Source organism: Osmia lignaria, chromosome 13 (assembly GCF_051020975.1).
Source record: "Osmia lignaria lignaria isolate PbOS001 chromosome 13, iyOsmLign1, whole genome shotgun sequence".
Lineage (NCBI taxonomy): Eukaryota > Metazoa > Arthropoda > Insecta > Hymenoptera > Megachilidae > Osmia > Osmia lignaria.
This window is the reverse complement of record NC_135044.1, coordinates 7627090-7647764: the sequence shown is the minus strand read 5'-3', so window position 1 is coordinate 7647764 and position 20675 is coordinate 7627090. Positions and strand designations below refer to the sequence as shown.

The window sequence follows — 20675 nt, the reverse complement described above, 5'->3', positions numbered from 1 at the left end:
AAATGAAGAAAGTATAGTTTCCTAATTATTATCCCGGTGTTAAGTATTTACGATTGTCAAAACCATTTATTACGTACCACTGCGTGTGCCTATACAACACAATTATGTACAATTACTTACACGGTTATCTGTTATAGAAAAAGAATACTGTAACGCGTGATTATCGGCTAGGAAATTCGATCTTTACAATGCCTCTCGTCGGTCCCGTCCCCGCAATCGTCGACACCGTTGCACTTCATTCCTTTCGTGATGCATCTGTTGTTTCTAAAAAACGAGAAGAAGTAGTTTCATCTACGGTTGGAAGAATGTAATATCTCTTCGGTTCGTTGTAATCGACTTACTGGCATGTAAATTCGTGCTTGTTGCACCGTCCTTGGCATCCGTGGGGTTCGTCGGATCCGTCGAGACAGTCCGGCAGGCCGTCGCAAAAACGCGCTTTCAATATGCACTGCCCATTGCTGCACGTGAACTCGTTTCCCGATGGACATGCTGATATCAAAAGAGACCTTGTTGCGATGGTATAAATTCAAAGGGAAGCAACGTTTTTGCGTGCATTCAAACTAGACTTACGGCGATTGAAAAAATTAATTTCCTATTTAAAAGCGTATCGCAAGCCTATTAACAAACGAGCTGTATTTCGTTTTATCTTTCGATGCATCGTGTTAAATCAAAAGCAGTATTGTGTGTAGGTGAAATCAAAGAGAGCGTTGTGCGTGTACTAATTTCGTGAAAAGAGTGCAAACGGCGGGTAAAACGGTTTAACCCTTTTCGCTTCGAGTAGTAATATACAGGGTGTTCCAGAAATGGCTCTGTACCGTTTTGCACCGCAGAAAAGATGGTCACCCAATTCGAACATCAAGCGTGAAACATGCGAAAGATTGAATTTTTACGGTATAAATGTACTCACACCAACCGAGATTACGACCTACGAAGAGAAACAGAAAAAAAAACAAGAGAACAAAGTTGAGAAAGACCTTCACCGAGAGGAAAAAGAATAGAAAAAGATCGAGGTAAAGGATGATAGACGGTCGACGAACTATGCAGTGATCTCACGGAAAACAATTTACAATTATCCAGCGTGTTTCACACGGCTAACAACAATAGTTTATAATTATTTTGACAAGTCGATAATTCGTCGAGTCGTCTACGCTTTTCTCCTTTCCCGTCTCGCGCAACGAGCGAGTCGTTACGCGTAATCTTACCTAACGTGCAATTAATCTCGTCGGCCGCGTCCCAGCAATCTATCTTGCCGTCGCATCTCTTTTCCAACGGAAGGCAGGAAGTCTCGTTACCGCACTGGAAATGCGTCTCCGGGTCGCAGACTGCAAGAAAAGGCATGATTTTTGTGAATCGTTTCGGATCATTTCGAGTAAAAAATGGCAAACCGAAGCCTCGCAAACAATGGAACGGTGAGAAAGCGGTAAAGCCGATAATAACAGAAGGTTATACACCGTCGGGTGAAAGAAACTGGGCTAATGCGACGCGCGTAAGGTGTCTCGACAAGAAATTACATCTTTCCTTTGAGACATCCTGTACTTACGTACCGCAATTGTACTCGTCCGAATGGTCGTAACAATTCATATGACCGTCGCAACGTTTGTCGACGGGGATGCAGAGGGTGTTCGAGCAGGTCCACTCGTCGTCCAGACAATAGTGCTCGATGTCCACGCACCTTTGGAAAAGAATAGAGAAACGTCGAATAAGGAGGAACGAAGGAGAATTTCACGTGATACGAACCTAAAAGCATCCACGTCGAGACGATGACACTTTTGTTTGTTGACCAGACAAAAGCCGGCGCATCCAGTCGGATCGCGGGGGTCGAGGCTGACCCGACAGATCGGTACCTCCTCGTCGACCAACGCCACGCAAACTTCCTCCGGCAAACAATCGTCGCAGTATCGAGTCGAATTCACGGTCTGAGTACTGGCGGCTTCCGTTTCGATTTCCACCATGGTGTTCTCCGGAAGCGATTGATCACCGTTCGAAAGAATACTCGCCGCGACGGTATTCGCAGGTGTCGTCGAAGTATAGTTCAATTCCCTGCTGCTCGTGTCGTGCAAAAACGTGCCTGCCAGCAGCGTGTTCCCGTTCGACGATTCGTTCGTCGACGATTTCAGGTACTGTTGAATCATTTGCAGCTTTTCGGGTTCTGTAAGAGGATGATTGATGGGTTACAAGTGATTTAGCAATGGGGCGAACTTTTGGATGATTGGATGAATCTGATAGCCCTTGGTGAAACCTATTGATTTGGAACTTTTACCAATCTATATGCCAGGACACCTCACTAGCCCTAATGGGAGTTCCCAAAGGGCTAGGACCCTAAACGGGGTATCATTAGATAGGTCCTTCCAAGGTCTATTTCAAAAAATTGTTCACTTTTCGCTTCCCAGCTTACGGACAACTAGAGAGATTTCACCGTAATTGGAACGACGGGCATCTGCATAACAGCGTGCCACTTTAACGAGCATCAACAGCTCGGTTAAAGAATGGTATTGCCCGGTCAGAAATAACTCTGCCGCTTGGAAAATAAACGGTCAACGCCACTTGCCGTTCCTCGTCATACGCGCGACTCGAAGATCGTTTCTGCATCGTTTGGTCGAGTTGAATCGCGGGAGCAAACGCGAGCCACGGTTGACCCACTGGTTAAATTCATCTCGTTCCCGCAATTATTTCGCTGCGTCGAATGAAACCTCGGCCCGACGATTGGTCCACGCGGTTCGAGCAGGCTTAATTACCCGGCAAAGAACGGTCGTTTATTTTAACGCTCACCGAAAACGATGTAGAGTGCCATGGCGCCGATTCCCAGCAGCGTTACTATCAGAATCAAGAGGAGGACGAGCGATCTGGTGCATCCGGAAGTCTCGATGGGACGCGCCAGATGCATGGTCCAACCGTGACGATGTTTCCGAAGTCTGGCCGGATGCGGGGGTGGTTCTCCTCGGACGCTTCTTCGCAAGTTGATGCGATTTTGGGAGGACGGAGTTTGGCTTCCCAGCGGCAGGGAATTGGCCCTCTGAAAGAAACGAACGATATCGGTTTAGTTACTTTTCACCTGTGCAACGACAGAGAGCATCACCTGATATTCTGCCATGGATACCGCATTATCCGACGACTGACACTTCTGCCCGCCGATTCCTCGATATCTAAACGTTTTATCTATTTTCCGATATCATCTGCAAAACTAGTTTCCAGAAGCAAACACGGGCGCGGCAGGATGACTATCAGATATTAATGATTCATCGGTAAAAAGACGAGCTATTTCCAATTACCCTTTCGATAAGCTAATTCTCGTTTCAAAGAACTTTCTTCGAACTGTCATCGTTTCCGCTTCCATACCCGCGATCCCTGGCGGGACAAAATTAGACGCGACGTCGGTGAACGATATTTTTTCGCACGATTATGAGGATTTATTTGCTCGCGAGTATATTAGTGTTACGAGAGCGTAAGAAGCTGTCGAGGCAATGGTTCGCGTCGAACTGACTATCGGTTCGCGCTCTCGGTCTTTACCTGCCTGCGTTAACCCATTTGCATCTTTATTCAGCAAAAAATTTCTTTTTCAACGAAAATTTCTTTCCTGGAAATTCTCCGGTCTCGAATTTCAGCTACCGATCGAGCAAAGTGTTCTTTGGTTATCAAAGTTACACCTTTATTACTTAATTACTAAAGGATTTTATCATCCTCGGAACTGTGCATAAAAGATTTTTTTCGAAATAGATCAGCTTGTAAATCGCAGGATTTTCCTTCGGTTTGATTTCACGCAGGTTCGCTCGCGGAAAACTCGAAGCGTGGCGCGATGTGGGCAGACGGATCAACGCGTCTGGCTATAGATAGACGTTTTCCACTTCCGTTCCGTTTTGGTTGTTTAGAGCGGACAAGCGCCAGACGCGACAACTGCGTTCGAGCAAAAGAACACCGACCGGTGTTATTAAAATTAACCAGTGTGATTATCGGGTTTAATTTTCCGAATAATTATACCAAGTTTTTTTCGTTGCTACGATAATTACAGCCGTCGTACGACGATAGAGTTGAAAACTAAAAGGCCGGGACGAGAAAAGAAATGACGCGATGTTCGAGCCGCGAAACGGAATTGCAAATAACGAAGGATACTCTCTTGAGACTATACTCGACGTCTCTGTTTAGAATACAAATGAAACTGAAAGCGTTTCGCTCAGTGATGGGATTCAAATAATTATTTAACAACCGGTTCGGTGCGGTACTGATGAAAAAATAGTTGATTATTTCGTACACGTATGGAATTATACGAATGAGTGGCGGGGAAAATGTATGTTACAACCAGGGCTGGCTCAAGGCTTTTCTCAAATAATAATTCGTATCGACTTTTTTAGAATTAGGGTCTATTTTGTAAAGTATTTCGTTGCCTTGGTACATAACAAAAAGGTCCATTTTTAATTCCTTGAATCGTCTTGATGCATTGACATCGTACATTTAACAAATGTACAAGAGAACTTATTTTATAATAAGGAAATAAAAAAGATGTCTCTTATATTAAAGTTCAAGAACTGATTTCTAAGTTCTTTGTAAGATATTAAATCAGCTGTAGGGAATAGTAGAAATTAAGTTTGAATTATATTGTCCGGGACAGCGCGAACGCAGTCCCGACTACCAAAAATTATACGCCCGAGATACCCACATTAGGGGTATTCGCAAGGGTCAGCCTAACCGTAGTGCAATGGAAAAGCCTCGCCCTGGAGGAACCGCCTTCTTGATCACGGTAACCTCTGCGCCAGGTAAGTATGCTTTCCTCCGCTTCGAGCGTCAACTTATCCTATCCCCTGCGCTACTTCTGCTGCGAGAAAGGCGTACCGCTCGACGCCACCTACCGGTCAGCCCAAGCGGCTCCCCAATGGAACAACGGTTCTCAACCTACTTTCACTCTCGCGCAAGTGATTCTCAACCTATCATCTACCACTAAAAACTAAATTAACATTTTTCTGCTATAAACATAAATTTATTAGACATTTGCATTATTTTACTTCTGAATATTTCCAATTGACCATATATCATGTAAAACTAATGGTACCTGTTGCGATTGTGTATAAACGACAGAGTTACAAACGTAAGCTAATTTTTAAACTAATAAAATAATTAAAAAATTTTTAAATACAAATTAAAAAATAAGGAACTGGAAACCACTAATTTGAACCCTTTTGGTAGTTCTAGTGTTAAACTAATAAAATAATTAAAAAATTTTTAAATAAAAATTACAAAATAAGGAACTGGAAACCACTAATTTGGATCCTTTTGGTAGTTCTAGTGTTAAACTAATAAAATAATTTAAAAATTTTTAAATAAAAATTACAAAATAAGGAACTGGAAACCACTAATTTGGATCCTTTTGGTAGTTCTAGTGTTGAACTAATAAAATAATTTAAAAATTTTTAAATAAAAATTAAAAAATAAGGAACTGGAAACCACTGATTTTTACCCCTTTGATAGTTCTAGTGTTAAACTAATAAAATAATTAAAAAATAATTGCACTCACCTGAAAGGAAGAGTGTTCCTTGACATCGGTGAAGAATATATTAGACGTCTCCTTCGCGTACCAGCGATCCTGAGAGTAGATAGAGTTCACCCTCATCCCCGTTCGCGTTTTCTTCTCCGATGAAACTACGTCGTTTCCCTTCATCTCCGTCGGCTTGACAAGATTCCGATGTCCATTGTTTCGCTCGTACTCGATCAGCTTCGATCCTGCTACCTTTTCCGAGATGCTAAACACCGAGGACAAGTTGTTGCATCCGTTCACCTCGTCCATCCTTTTTACAGACGACACCGCGGGTATATCGGATAAATGACTCGGATCGAGTATCGTTAGAGGAGCTTTTGACTCCACCGCGTACGAACTTTGCTGATTGTCTCTGTTCTTCCTTAGAACCGTGTCGTTTTCATCGTTCGTCGAGGAGGCAGCCTTGTTCCTACAGTGTTTGCAGTCTTTCTTTCTGCGTCTTCTGTTCGGTTTGCATTCGATCTGCAAGGTAGTCGATTGGCCGAATGCATCGTCGACGAGGACCGTGTTTCCTGGCCCGACTTCCGCCTCCTGGGTGCACGCGTTCCTCCTTCGGTTCGTCAGACGAACGGAGGAACTGGTGGCGAGCGAATCGAGGCCGACACCTCGACGAAAAGGCAAGGTGTGATTGCGTCGAAACGCACCGGATATCTCTGTTTCGTCTTCTCGAGACGCGTAATCGACGATGTCGAACGAACGCTGAACGCTGGTCTTTGATCGAAGATCCTCGACGTCGGACGACGTCGATACCTCTTCTATCCCGGGTAAAATGTCCTCGTACACGTGGTTATCCGTGTCCGTTTCTTCGAGCCTGCTCGACGAACGGAAACTGAAGGAGCGCGGATTCGCGGTCTCTTCGAGCCGCGGTTGTTGCTCCTCCTCGAAAGCTTGGTTCTCCATCTGAAAACGATAAAGGATCGAATTTTCGAGCGCATCTTCTCTCTACGATCGAGGATCGCTGATCGATTCGTGACAACTTACGCTCCCCTACGAAAGAACACGGTGTACACTTAAAGATAATTAAACGTTTCGTGGGCTGCGTCGGCCAATTATCGTGTCCCCGATGATCGGCGGCCCGTTTTTTCCACCGTCCGCTTAGCTCGAGGAAACGAACCACCAACGATTCGTTTATCGATTCGTTTATCGAATGTGGGTAGAGAAAAAACCGGACGCTCCCACGACAACCGATTCAGAACCTCTTTATGACCGCTAAATTAATCGATATTGCGAGCTACGATATTGCACCACCTTCCCTCCACCGTCCATTTAACATTCCACAGCGACTTTTGCTCTCTCTCTCTCCTTTTTCCTCGATCTTCTCCGATACGCTTCGCAAAGAGAAATAAACGATCGCAATTATGATTCGCGGAACGTTTCTTATTCAATCGAATTTCATTTCCAGATAAACGATTTCGAATGTGGTTCCAAGTGGAAACCTTATTAGGTAGAAGATTTCGGTTTCGCTTTCGTTCCGGAGGGAAATGTAGGTGGAAAAACCGGGCAATTAACGATCGGCAATCTTCCGAGCGATAAGTAAATAGCGCGAGGGGCCGTAAATTGAACGGCGAAAGAGAGTTGCGACGAACGAGGGAGCGGAATTAAGCATCTAGTTGGGGAGCATCCCGACGATTGTCGCAATTATCGCGACTTGACTCTCCGATTGATCCCGCCAAGTCTCTGACGTCATCGACCTCGTGGATCTTCGATGGATCCTCTGCGATCGCGAGCTCACCATTTCCTTTCGTTCTCTCTTAAAATTGCTCCGATTTTTTCGCCAACTATTTCAACGCGTTCTCATGATTCCCAATAAAGCGCAATTAATTTCAGGCTTGGAAATGAATAGCAGTAAAGGGAAGAAATCCGGAGGAAAGCGATCGAATCGATATAACTAATCTCCGTCGCGTTTTCATTACCAACCAAACGATTCGGGATTAATTCCACGCATCAATCGAGTCTGAGTCAACCGGTGGTGACGCATTACGCGAAACTAACAGGATCGAGTATCGCCGATTGAATGATAATAAGGGAAACGCGTTTCCAACGAACTAGTCACCGAATGGCACGAAGAAAATCCTGACAGCCTCGAATATCATTCGAGGACGGTATGGCGCGAGACCATGCGGAACCACTTTCCAAGGTGAGCTTCCTGTTAATCGAACAAAGTCGACGAAGAAAGAATGTCAAGTTGCATCGTGAAAAGAGCCGAATAAGATGGTCGAAAGTACCCATAAACCATAAAAAAAAAAAAAAACGTCACGTTTTTCGTTCACTTTCTCCTACGTTCGTGGATGAAAAATTGTAAAATAAATTTTGTAGATTTGCAAATTTTTAAATTGAAACCCGAAGCTATAAAAAATCAAAACCTCTATAAAACATACGTGTTTCAAAGGTAAAGGGAAATTAAGGTTGCGTTCGATAAGCATCGGAAGGAAATGGAGCGTTTTCCAAAGGGGTGCGCGTCAGCTGCAGCGAACCCTTTACCAAGGCGTTTCATCGTTAATTGGTTAACCTCTAATTGAACGGACAGTGAATAGAACGGTGCAACGTAAGAAGAGACGGCAGCCTTAGAAGCGTAGATGAGAACTAATTAGCCATTGCACGGCTCGACTGATCGTTTCACTCGCCACCTTTTCTGAGCAAAAAACTTGAAACAAACTTTTGATCGTTAGAAAGAAAATCGATATGCAAAGGTCAGAGCCGGATAAAGGAACCAACGTGTTTCTGAAAAAGCGATATAAAAGAAGGTAAAGAAGAAGAATCGAGAAGGGATGTCGTAGGGATATCTGGTGGCGCGTGGCGGACCCTTCGAGATACCGATTCCTCCTCGAGCTCGTTCCGGTCGAGCGTGTACGGTAATTGCTTCGGTCGTTGATTAATCGGGAAGCGATTTCGACGGTCCGCCTTGCGCGTAGACAATTAGCAAGGAAACGTACACGAGCCAGCACGTGTGTGGTTACGCGGCACTCGGCGATTAGTCACGTTGGGAAGACGCGTGCCCATAGTGCCCATCCACTCGCGGGCAAACTTGTGCCCCTAGCTTGCGTTTGATCCCGAGATCATTTTTAACAGCAAAGAACAGGTTAACTAACTTTGAAAACTTGGCAATCGAAAAATCGAGCTACAATCGATCGATAAATTTCTCCTTCGGATCTTGTTTTAAAGGAGAAAGATGGCCGTTTTGGAAGACGTGCTAATGAAGTATCGTAACGTTTGAGAGAACGTGTAGTTAGGCGTGGAAACCGGTTGTTTGGTCGCACGTGTCGCACCATATGTCGGTGCACAGGGTGGGCAAGGGCTAACATTACGAACGCCGCTATACGTTACATCAGAGGGTGGTGAATCGAGGATATTCGTTGCAAATTATTTGCAGACATCGCCTCGGACCTGTTCTCCACCCTCGAACGCGATCAAACGGCGACGGGTATCGATTTGATTGGCTATCTTTTCCCTAATTAATACAACTCGTTTTAACCACCGCGAATGTAGAGATCTAGCGAAATCGTCCCTGACGAGTCGCATGCCTTCGGAATTCTTTGACTCGATCGTTCGGCAACGATAGAACCAGCGATTCCTCTCCGTTATTCCTTTCTCGTGTACCCAGTGATATCGTGGAAACAACAATAGAGCATTATACGAGAGCGTGGCCCTGTTACAGCCACGACTCGCTCGAATTTTTCGACACAGTATCGCGATTACGACATTCCCTCTTTCCACGGTGGCCCTCGATCCGGCCCATTAATCCGTGCCTTTCGTTCCGCGCTTATTATCATCGCTGCCTCCTCCTATTTGCTTTGCTAATTCCTCGATTCGGATCGAGGAACTAACGGCCGTTAGATATCGAAGCTTCTTGGTAAGAAACACGACGGCGGTCTGTGCTCCTTTCGCGATCGAATCAGACTTCCATAGGGGCCTTCTTTGCTACATTGTCATTCTCCCTGGAGATGCACGGTGTGTCGACGTTCGGGAAGAAACGTTTTTTCTTCAATTTAAAAATACCCTCTTCCACCCATAACAAAGTTTCAAAAGTTATTTAATACCCCCGTTAACGAACTCTTTCGTGGGAAACGCTGAAACGTTGGTTGCGGAACAAAAACCGCATAGCAGGAAAAACGGTGTAGAACCTTCGATAACAACGTGTTCGATGCATCGATCACGGCAACAGTTGCGATATCCTTTCGATCGGAAAAGTGGAACGATCTTAATGAACGGAAATTCCTTCGCGTGAATTTCATTCCGCTTCGCGTCCGCGGGTTTCCTCGTCCCGCGATGACAAAACGCGCTTCTCTCTGCGGGTTTAACATTCCCGATCTATCCGGTGCATCGTTTCGCAATTGTAAGAAATGTAAGTGATTGGCTAAGAATAAAACGGCGGACGATGGCAGCTGCTTCTGTTTGCGATTCAATTATATAACTCCTTGAATAGAAAATATTTACTTGGATAATCAAGGCCTTATCGTAATCCGTGATGTTAAATAATCAATTACATTCAACTCGAATGGTAAAGTAGAAGTATTAGTGCTTTATCAGAGGTTCTTTCAAGAGGGGATGTAGCTCAGTGGTAGAGCGTTCGCTTTGCATGTGAAAGGCCCCGGGTTCGATCCCCGGCATCTCCAATCTTTTTTTTTTCATAATATCATATTTTTTAAATTATTAATTTACACAAGAATAAAAAATATTTTTTAAGTATTTTATCGTTAAGTATCCTGATGTATCCTTTCATCGGAATGAACTGATAGAAAAATGATATTTATGAATGATAATTTTTCCGACTCAAGTCGAAGCTATTTCTTTCGTCAGGCTGCGATTTCAGGTCGGAATAGTTCGGAACCACTTCGTCTTATTATATCCACTAATAAGCGCGGTATATTGCGTCGATTATCCGCTATAAGTATAGGGTCGAAAACTGTGGGCTATCGGCAGTGAGCATTGCTCGATCGCAGCGTCACCGCCATGAACACACTCGTAATTTATAAACTCGACTATAATAGCCAGCTTTCGCTTTCTCTGCCTACTACCCTAGCCCTATCCTTCGATTCTCTTCACCGGGGCCGATGGGCGAATAAATCACGAGCCTCGTAGAGAAGAGAAAAGAAATCGAGCAACATTGCCCGAGATTTTCGGTGGCCGACTTATTCGTCTGGCTCGATTCGAAGATGACCGTCTCACGATCTCGTCTAGCTGGATTAATTAAACTCGATCATCGGACAATCGACTGCTCCCTCGACACACATCGAGTTAAATGGAAGTCAAGTACGGTGGAGTCGAAGAAAAATCGGGGAAAGATAGAAACGGAGGACGGGTTAGGAAGTTGAATAGATATCGAGGATCGATAAGTGGGTTAGGATTATCAGGTAAATCCGCGGTAAATTCTGACGACGACCCTGACGGTAGGAACAGGTTTCCCGATGGAATCTCGCGAGTACGCATCCTTTGTACCTGTGCGTTTACGCGAGGGAATGCGCTGAGATTATCGCGTCAATTAATGCTCGCGCGAGCGGTTCCATACGCGGAGCGCGGTTTCCAGCGTGAATTCCCAAGGGAAAAGGCCCCTGAATCGAAGGGCGAATTAAGGGGCAAGAGTAGGAGACAATTCGCAAAGGCGAAGGAAAAGTGATGATAAAAATAAAAAGGAAAGAAAACGATTCTCGAAGAGTGCCACACAGGGTTCTTTTGATCGCAGCCAAGGATATAAATACTCTCTGTGCGTGCAACTAGAGTCGAGGCACAGCTGTCCCTCGGCTCTTTTCCATTTTCTCAATCCTAATCGCCTAGATTACACGCTCGATCCTGCTTCCTCGTTCGCTCGCACGGTTTCTCCTAATTGCTTCTAATTATAATACCAACCATCTATTTCGAGCTATCCCAACTATCAATGCGCGCAGACCTTTTCATCCACCGACGTTCATTTATCGAACGCAAGAATTCGTGAAGAGAAGAGAATTTTCCTCGGTCCTCGTGCGGCGAGCATTACCGTCGACGAGAATGATTCTTATGATAATAAGGGCAATGGGCGTTGAGGAAAGAGAAGAGAGAGGCGACCAGCTGACAATGGGACGAAAGAAAACGTTACGCTTGGCCGCGCTTCGCTAACCGAGGGTTACGCGTTCGCTTTTATTTACACCTGGCGCGTTCACGTGTCTACCTGTACCGATACATCGCGGCAGGGACACCCACGCGAGTTACCGCACCGATTATGCACGGAATTTCCTCCATTTTCTCCACCAACTTTGAACCGAATAGTAGATATAACTACTCTTTGGCTAGAGTGCACGCGACGAGATATAAATACAGAGTAGGCCGAATGCAGGAAGAGTTGCTCGCGATGCTTTCACTTTTACCTAGGTTCGTCTATCGCTTCAACAGGTGCATCAATCGACGATTTCAATTTCAATTTCCAAATTTCCCGCGCAAATTTTTAAACCGCCCATCACGTGACCTAACCTCCGTTACCGAATAAGGTAGCGCGCGCTTCGTTATTCGAATCTCTGGTCGTTTCAACGAGCGCGTGTGAACGTTTTTCGAAAAGAGATTAACGAAGAATGTTAACGAGGAGCGCACTCGAAGCAGTGGAAGCACTCGAGTGTACGCGCCGTTCCCAACAATGAAGGAACTTCTTTGTTCGAGGGAAGACCGCGAACGTCTTCGCGGTTACCGCCGGCTACGATCCACGGCAACGACACAAAAGCTGACTGTAATCTGTTATCCTACTGTGACGATCGATTCGACGTTATTGCGGTTACTCTGCAGAAAATCGAGCGCGAAGTAGCTCGGCTCTGCGTAGAATATGAAGCAGACGTAGAGATTGAGAGAAAGAATAGATTTGATACGCTGGACGTAACAATTTCATCCGCCTTTATATTCCCATCGTTATCGTGAAAATCGCGATCACGGGTTCGCGGTACACGGGAAAACAATGAGAGATACCAACGAAACACGGCTATGCTGTTTAGAAGCGCTTGGGACGCGGTAAACCCTCCGGCTAGTGACACTGTACGCATGCAATATGCATAAGTCGTGCCAGTTTGCCAACAGTCGCGTGCATAGCCGGATACAATAATCGTTCGTGGGAACTACGGTAAACACAAACATTCTCTTATCATTTGTTTTAGCTAGATACTGCTCGATTCGAGAAAAGAAGTAACTGCATATGTAGGTGAACGTAAAATCTTACAAGACACGGCCTTACTAATACCGTGTTCTTATATCAGTTGCTTAACTCGAAGCTGCAGTCGAATGTAAACAACGAGACAATTCGATAGTTAGGTCGCTTCCCGGAAGTGCGACGAGATTAATAACGAGAGCAAAACATGAATGGGCTGCTCGGAACGAAAGACCATTTAATCGTGAATGACATTCTCCCAAAAGTATTTTTAAGTTTCTAGGAACGGTAACCGAATGCGGTTTTCAAAGAAATCAGTTTCTTTAAGTAAGCTGAGAACGCTATCGAAACGCGAGTGTCATCGGAGTATATAACTGCACGTATGTACCTTTGGTTCGTTACGGGAATCTCATGTTCTCCGGAAGTGTTCTCCGTACAAAGGACGCTGTCACTTTCGCTCAGGGTCAAGTTCGTTCCACTGGTCGACGTACTTTCCGATCATCGTTGACATCCACCAAGTGTCACATTTTGATCACGGAAATTCTTAACTCAAATAACGTGTAATCGTAGTTGGCGCGCACTCGTCGCGTACCGACACTTACACGTTCAACGCCGCGCGCACTGTGCTGTAAATGATCGCGTGGCGAAAATACGCCGGCCCGGCATTCTCAGTTGTCAGGTATACAAGCCGTAGCAACCAATCGCGAAACAGTCGCACGCTCTACCGGCCAATGGGATCGTCACACTGCTTCACACGTGACAGTCGGCAAAGTAGGGAACGACATCAAAATGGGTAAAAAAATTTCAAATTGGCAAAATCCATTTTCACAGATATTTCCTTTTGCAAAATGGAGCTTATTTGCAAAATGTGGCCTAAATTGGAGCATGACGGTTTTCCGAAGTTTCACCTCAAAATGGTTGTCAGCGTGGTTCTTGTATATGATAATTTGGATATCATTTACAGATTTCTACTTTTTACAAGAGTTAGCTGGGAGGTGCAGCACCATACTGGGCACAAGTCAACCCCCAGGGTGAATATTCTTTATTCTTCGAAGATAATTAGCGCACGGATTATTGCTAATAGCATTTTCTTGGAAAAATATAATGCTTAGATGAACTATCTCAATAGTATGCAACAGCAAGTTTCCAGCACCCTCTAGATTTTCTAGTTGGAACAACATATAAAATGTTAATAATAAAATTAAATTATCTACTTATTGTATAATTATTTGCATAAGATATCCACAAGCATATAAATGTATATATTCTTTACTTTCTATACCGATAGATGTAACTTTTATATTTACCAATAAAATTCTTCAAGTATTTACAATTATAGTTAATGTCACTCCCTTCAACAAATTATATAATGATTTATGAAGACTTCTTCGCAAGAAGTTTCAAATAAACTACTATTGCTAAAAATATATTTAGTCGTAGTAAGTAGGTTTCCTACCATAGAATCGTATAGTATAAGATCAATAAATTAGAATGGTTTCGTCACAGCACAAGATCGAATAGATTGTGAAACTTTTTGATCTTGTGGCTGTTTCTTCATTTACCGTGATATCGAAGTGTAACGTATTTTATATGTGCATGACATTGCGATTAAAAACATGATAACGATACGTGCAAGAAGCTGTTTAAAGAAATAAATGATCTCGTAGTGCATAACTACAAGTAGTGGTATCAGACGCATGAGCGATTTTAACACTTAAGTAGTATAGATCAAATAATATCCTTTGTGAACGATAGATCTCAGAATTTTCATAATTTCTCATGAAGAAATGATGTGCCAGATTCAACGCGTTTGTAAGTAATCGCAAGTTGAACAACGTATAGTGACAATCATCCGAACAAACAACTATTATAAATAAGAACATGAGTTCCGTTTGGAAACGACTGCAACGAGTAAACAAGAGAGCTGCAAAGTTTGAATTCACCGTTTCTTATCATGAAGTTACTTTAGAAACAACTACAAAATGGTAAGCATACCGTAATTTTTTAATTCCTCTGGCTGATACCAGTTATTACAAATTTCTATGTATATTGTATGTAGGAAACCAAACAAGCTAAGTGTTGTATGGACAAGACGTAGTAGAAGAGTTAGCTCAGAACCATTGGATTGGGAGCCAAGTTTAAGCGATCCCTTAAAAGGGGTTATTAGTTGGGCAGTTCCTGACAATCACACAGTTTCAGTGACTCTGTTTAAAGATCCAAGGACCCATGAATTAGAGGATAAAGATTGGACATTTGTGATTGAAGATGTAAGAAAAATATTTTACACAGAAGTAATTGAAAAGGATGTTCCTATTAATTGTCTGTATAAATAGGTCTCTTCTACCGGTAAAAGAAGGCATGTGGCTGCAACAAACATAAATATGAAGAAATATGCAACTTTAGAATCTAGTCAGCAACAACTTAAATTGGATTTGAAACCTACTTCGAAGAAAATCGTTAGCGCTACATTAGAATGTACTTTATCGTGCGTTTTCTTACGAGAAGGCAAAGCGACGTAAGAATATAATATCACTGATACTTGCATTTATAATTGGTTGATAAAATTTAATATTTGCCGCTTTGTTTCATCAGGGACGAGGATATGCAGAGTATGGCTAGTTTAATGTCGGTTAACAATAACAGCGATATCGCACCTTTAGATGATTTTGATAACGAAGATATACCCGAAGACGTCGAAGAAGTCTGCGTTAAAAATCTCGATGAAATCTTAGATATATCTGCTCAACTTGATCTAATGACTAGTAGTCTTACTGAAAGTGAATTACCTAGTACACCGATAAGTGGTAAGTTTCGGTGAATGTACATTTATTTATAAGTATCTACCGATATTTAATATATTCATTTAACAGTGGCAAGTTTATCAAAGGATGATACTACACCTGTAAATGAAACAGATCGCTTCATACGCGATATTAGTCTAACAGGCATTGGTGATTCTTTTAAAGAAAAATCTCCTTTAAAGGACAATGTTGCAGTTGAAAACAAGTATGTTGAAATGGTTAATATAATTAAATATGAACTGTACAAAAATTGATTCAGTTTTCAAGGAATATTTTGTATTATTGTTGTAGTAAAAACATTGAACATAGTACTCTATCAAGATTACCATTGCAACCGTTAGAATTCACGAAGAACGACGGCAATATTCCTAAGTTAAAAGAAATAACACCAGGTCAAGATCTCTTAGAATGGTGTAAAGAGGTAACAAAAGATTATCCTGGTGTGAAAGTTACTAATCTTACAACATCTTGGAGAAATGGAATGGCATTTTGTGCAATTGTACATCATTTTAGACCTGATCTTATGTGCGTATATATTAAATATTTTTTCACTAATATTTAAATAATTAATCGATGCAGAAAGTTAACGAGAAGATATTTATACTTGTATTGTAAACAAAGATATATTAATTCATGGCTTTGGCAATGTGCCAAAAATTTTATTTATTTGTTCTATTTATAAATGGTTGGCACGTGATTCTTTATCTTCTTCTTTTTAACAGTATGTGTTTCTAATTTTAACAAAAAATTATTCAGTTTATATTTGTATGTAAATTTACAGAGATATAGATTCGTTGTTACCGCATGATGTCAAAGGTAACTGTAAAAAAGCATTTGATGCTGGACAAGCTCTTGGTATACCAAGAGTAATAGAACCATCAGATATGGATATATTAACTGTACCTGACAAATTAGCTGTGATGACATATTTATATCAGTTGAGAGCACATTTCACTGGTCATGAATTAGAGGTACATTTTATTCTTTCATTGTTTCATATTGTACATTTGTCACCAATTATACTTTTTTCTATTTTTTTATGTTTAGGTACATCAAATAGGTAAAACTGCAGATGAATCTTCTTACATGATTGGTAGATTTAATACAGACAATAATTCAGATGTGAGTGTGCAACTATTCGGTCAAGAAATAATTAATTTACGGAAGAAAGATCAAGCGGAATATAAAAATAATAAAGCAGACGCTAATAGACGGTAAATGATCACTTACAAGAGAAAAAAAAGAGAAAGGAACAAAAATAATAGAAAAATTCCAACTATGTTTTTCCAGATCAAACCCGTTTGATAATAAAAAGGAGGATGTTAATATTGACTCCCTAAAGAATCAGTTACACTTAAGTTTAAATATAGAAAATCAAGATCATGATCAATGCAACAAAGATAAATCTCCGTCGAGTGTTAAAGATGTTAAGGATATTATACTAGCCAGTTCAAAAAGTATTCTAGAAAAAGTGTTATCACCGACTAAAGAAAAATCTTTATCTAGAGAAAAAGTATGTAACTGTTTTTCTTTACAATATACAGATAATTATTATGTATTAATTATTTGATATAATATTATGAACTGTTTTTAAGCTTATAATGTTAGGTACTAATTCGAATTTACTATAGAGTAAATCTCCGCCAAGAATATTGCAAGTTCAACAACGACCTATATTAATGACTCGTCGCCAATTAACTGATCCGTTTGGATCAGACGAAGAAGAGGAAAACATTCAAATAATTGATGATAAATGGCCTCAGTCGGTGACAATGAACAAATCGGAAACACCAATTCGTGATGTCAGTATACCTTTTCTAAAAACTTGTATAAATATACTTCAGCTTATTTATTACATTGAATTTACTTGGGTTGTACAGGATTCAATGATCGCAAATGAAAGGGGAAATCATACCGAGTGTCAGAGTATATCATCACCTCAAGGAGAACATCGTTCTCAGCATGTAATTAGCTTTCCATTATTTTCTAGGATTTCATGTAGTGTTGCAACTAATTTATCACCCTTTTTTTTATATATCAGCCATTAGTCAGTCGGCATGATGAATTAAGAGAACGTGCCAGACAACTATTAGAACAGGCTAGGAATACAAAGTCAGCTGGCCTTGTTTCTGCTGCTGCTAGTCCTATCGAGGTTTTATTTTATTTTCAATTTTATGGTTTTTCTGTGAAATAGTTGTACATATACGTATATGTTTTGTTGTAACCCATGTTCGTTTTTTTCATTAATCTTTATGAGACTATATAATCGAAAATAATTATATTTGATCGCTTATAGAGTCAGAATGATGATGAAAGACAGCAACAATTACGTGAAAGGGCAAGACGTTTAATCGCTGAAGTAAAAATGGGGGTTAATATTACTTCGAGTCAAGTTAGCGATGACAATAGCAGTGACAGACGATCAATGGATGATCAGAATAATAGTCCAAGACGAAGTATCACACCGTCTACTCCTGGTGATAAATTTAGTACAAAGGTTGGCGATTATTATTTTATTTTTTTTATACAAGTATAACAAGTATACCATATATATATCAATTTTTATACATTTATATTTCAGTCTGAATACAATGGAAATATATTAGGAAGTACGAGTGTCATAGATGGCGACAAAAAGATCACATCTCCTCTGTACTCGTTTTCCAAAATAATTGAAAGAATTTCACCAGATAAAACTAGTCCCGATGGTACTTCATATGCACTCAGAGGGGTATGTTTTTAATCAATTTTTAAAACACAATTCAATTTATAATAATACTTATTGTTTATCCAGTTGGGGAAGGATATGACATCGTACATTCAAAATGAATTAGAGGCATTAGAAAGAGAACAAACTCAAATAGATATTCAAGCTGGTAAACTTGAAAAACAGCTTCGGGATGCTATGGAAAGTGATAACGAAGATGAAACTGAAAGACTGATGTCTCTATGGTTTACTCTTGTTAATAAGAAAAATGCACTTCTAAGAAGGCAAATGCAATTAAATATATTGTAAGCAGTGATATTTCTCTATCTTCTGATTAATTAAGTATATACGAAAAATTAAATGAATAATATTTTAGAGAAAAGGAAGATGATTTAGAACGACGATTTGAATTGTTAAATCGTGAATTGAGGAGTATACTAGCGGTTGAAGATTGGAGAAAAACTCCTGAACAAAAAATGCGAGAAAATTTACTATTAGAAGAATTAGTTTCTATTGTGAACAAGAGAGACGAGCTAGTTCATCATCTTGATACACAAGAAAGAGCGTATGTATAATACTTTTATTAAACATACATTAAGATATAAGTGTAATAATTTATATTTTATTACATTATTATAGTATAGAAGATGATGACGAAATAGAACGCGACCTATCTAGAGCTGGGTTAGCTCAACGAAACAAAAGTTGTGTGATACAATGAAAACTTAATTCTCTGTTCTCCTTATTAAAACGATAAGTGACAGGTATGATTTCAGTTTGTTACCTATTATTCAGAAAAATGACTAGTTTTAAGTTGAAATAATTATAGGTATGATTCATTTTGCTGTGGGGTTGCCAAAGAAGACGTAAAATTTTTCTTTGACATAGAGTCAACAATTTTATAATCGATAAAACAATAATATTTAGGAAGTTATTTTGTACTATCAAGTGCAATACAAATTGTACAATCATTGTTCCATATTTATACGTGCATTATTAAGTATTGCATTAACATGATAGCACTTTTGACAGTGGATCGAAGGTTCAGATTAAAAATTGTTCCGTCGAAGAAACTACAAATTAAATAAAATCTGTTACGATGTTATGATAGTTGTAAAAAAAAAGTATGTTATTCTAGGGAAGAAAAACAGTTTTGATTATATTACAGTATGTCCATGCATGATTAAAGCGTCTCATGAAAAGGCAATAGTAAAGAAGTTACTGATGTTCTGATCTAAATAAGGTGCTGGAATCTTTGAATCAGAGGGAAATATGGGGAAAAAAAAATATGTTGCAATGTGTAGTTTATCGCTTCTGCAACTTGATAATATCATAAATTATATTAATCGCTTGAAAATAAGCGAAAAGTTACTAATTGCTACGAAGTAATCCAAAAATTATATTAATATTCAAAAATTTAGCAATGAATTTTAATCGATTATACTGTTAATTTTATAATTTATGATACTCTTTTTAGATTATATTTATTTTATTTGTGCCATATAGATAGCTTAATTTTTATTTATAAATGTTACTATACGTTTACGAAATATTTGCCATTTTATGTAATATGCAATTTTGCATAAGATTATACTATTGATTATTTATTACTAAATTTGTTATTAGTAATGTATGGAGGCCTAATCAATTTCATACATACTGAAAATTTGTAAATGAAAATTACTGCATACTTGTTTTTAAAAAACGGATTGGTAAATAATGGTAACTTATTAAAAAAAAAAAAAGGCATGAAAAATTGCTACATATATCACAAATATTCATGTTTCAAATTGTATAATGTTTAATTGTAATAATTTACATAATTACATATGCTTCGAAACACGATATAGCATTTTATTGATGTAGCACAAAATAAATTTATGAAGTATTTAATCGTCAAAAGTTTTAATTAAAAAATGAATTATTTTCTATTATTTGGTTCTTCAATTCTCTCACTGAAATGTGATTGTGCAATTAAAAAAATAAGTATACAGTGTTTACATTTCTTGATTAAAAGTAAAATGTTCCTTTTATCCTTTACATGTAAATATATCTTATACATGTAAAATTAATGCAATACTTATTGTTATTAAGTATTAAGAAAACGCTCTCTTAAAGGCATTGGTATTCGTTTTTGGAAAATCTAAATTTCAATTGATGTGGTATAATGTAATGGAATTGGTGCTGGCATATCATACTGAATGTAACTGCCATAATCGATCATCATTAAATACATATGAAAAAGGATACTATTGCCAAGTGTGCATGTACTAATTAGAAAGTAATTTCTTTTTTACTTTTTAAAACACTACATTGAATATCATTTCTGTTGTTAGTGTGTAAAAATAACAATATCAGAAGCTGGAGAACAAATTGTAATCTTTCATTAATTTCTATGAATGAAGCATATTTTTGTTTCATGTTTATGTAGTGAATATTATTGTATATATGTAATGACATTATTAAGCTATGGCATATTAAACAACTGAAATCTGTTAATTTCCATTTAATAGATATTCAAATGTGGAATGTTCGTAGAAATCT

General features: G+C 39.8%; 2 protein-coding genes and 2 non-coding genes across 7 annotated transcripts; 2 read left to right on the top strand and 2 right to left on the bottom strand.

Annotated features, from left to right (window-relative positions):
- Nucleotides 1-46: 46 nt before the first annotated feature.
- Nucleotides 47-13434, bottom strand: LOC117602595 (uncharacterized). 3 transcript variants are annotated; one of them, XM_034320816.2, is made up of 9 exons: nt 13012-13430; nt 5504-6424; nt 2770-3013; nt 1738-2149; nt 1545-1672; nt 1203-1322; nt 908-925; nt 342-489; nt 47-264 (listed from the first exon to the last, which is right to left on the bottom strand). In XM_034320816.2, the coding sequence occupies exons 2-9, from the start codon at nt 6422-6424 to the stop codon at nt 168-170; spliced, it is 2088 nt and encodes a 695-aa protein (XP_034176707.2). In that variant the 5' UTR covers nt 13012-13430; the 3' UTR covers nt 47-167. The 3 variants fall into 3 exon arrangements, with proteins under 3 accessions (XP_034176707.2, XP_034176708.2, XP_034176709.2); XM_034320817.2 differs by lacking the exon at nt 13012-13430 and adding an exon at nt 6506-10186; XM_034320818.2 differs by lacking the exon at nt 908-925 and having other exon boundaries at nt 13012-13434.
- Nucleotides 4595-4756, bottom strand: LOC117602603 (U1 spliceosomal RNA). Its single transcript, XR_004581006.1, has one exon. It is a non-coding gene; the product is annotated as a U1 spliceosomal RNA (small nuclear RNA).
- Nucleotides 10066-10137, top strand: TRNAA-UGC (transfer RNA alanine (anticodon UGC)). Its single transcript has one exon. It is a non-coding gene; the product is annotated as a tRNA-Ala (tRNA).
- Nucleotides 13435-14083: 649 nt separating the features above from the next.
- Nucleotides 14084-19888, top strand: Ehbp1 (Eps15 homology domain containing protein-binding protein 1). Of its 2 annotated transcripts, XM_034320809.2 has the most exons (18): nt 14086-14608; nt 14683-14890; nt 14957-15138; nt 15216-15427; nt 15494-15629; nt 15716-15949; nt 16206-16395; nt 16472-16638; nt 16715-16937; nt 17056-17226; nt 17305-17388; nt 17466-17576; nt 17721-17921; nt 18006-18155; nt 18219-18436; nt 18508-18696; nt 18771-18895; nt 18961-19888. In XM_034320809.2, exons 1-17 carry the CDS (start codon nt 14505-14507, stop codon nt 18850-18852), a joined length of 2862 nt encoding a protein of 953 aa, XP_034176700.1. In that variant the 5' UTR covers nt 14086-14504; the 3' UTR covers nt 18853-18895; nt 18961-19888. The 2 variants fall into 2 exon arrangements, with proteins under 2 accessions (XP_034176701.1, XP_034176700.1); XM_034320810.2 differs by lacking the exon at nt 17466-17576 and having other exon boundaries at nt 14084-14608.
- Nucleotides 19889-20675: the final 787 nt, after the last annotated feature.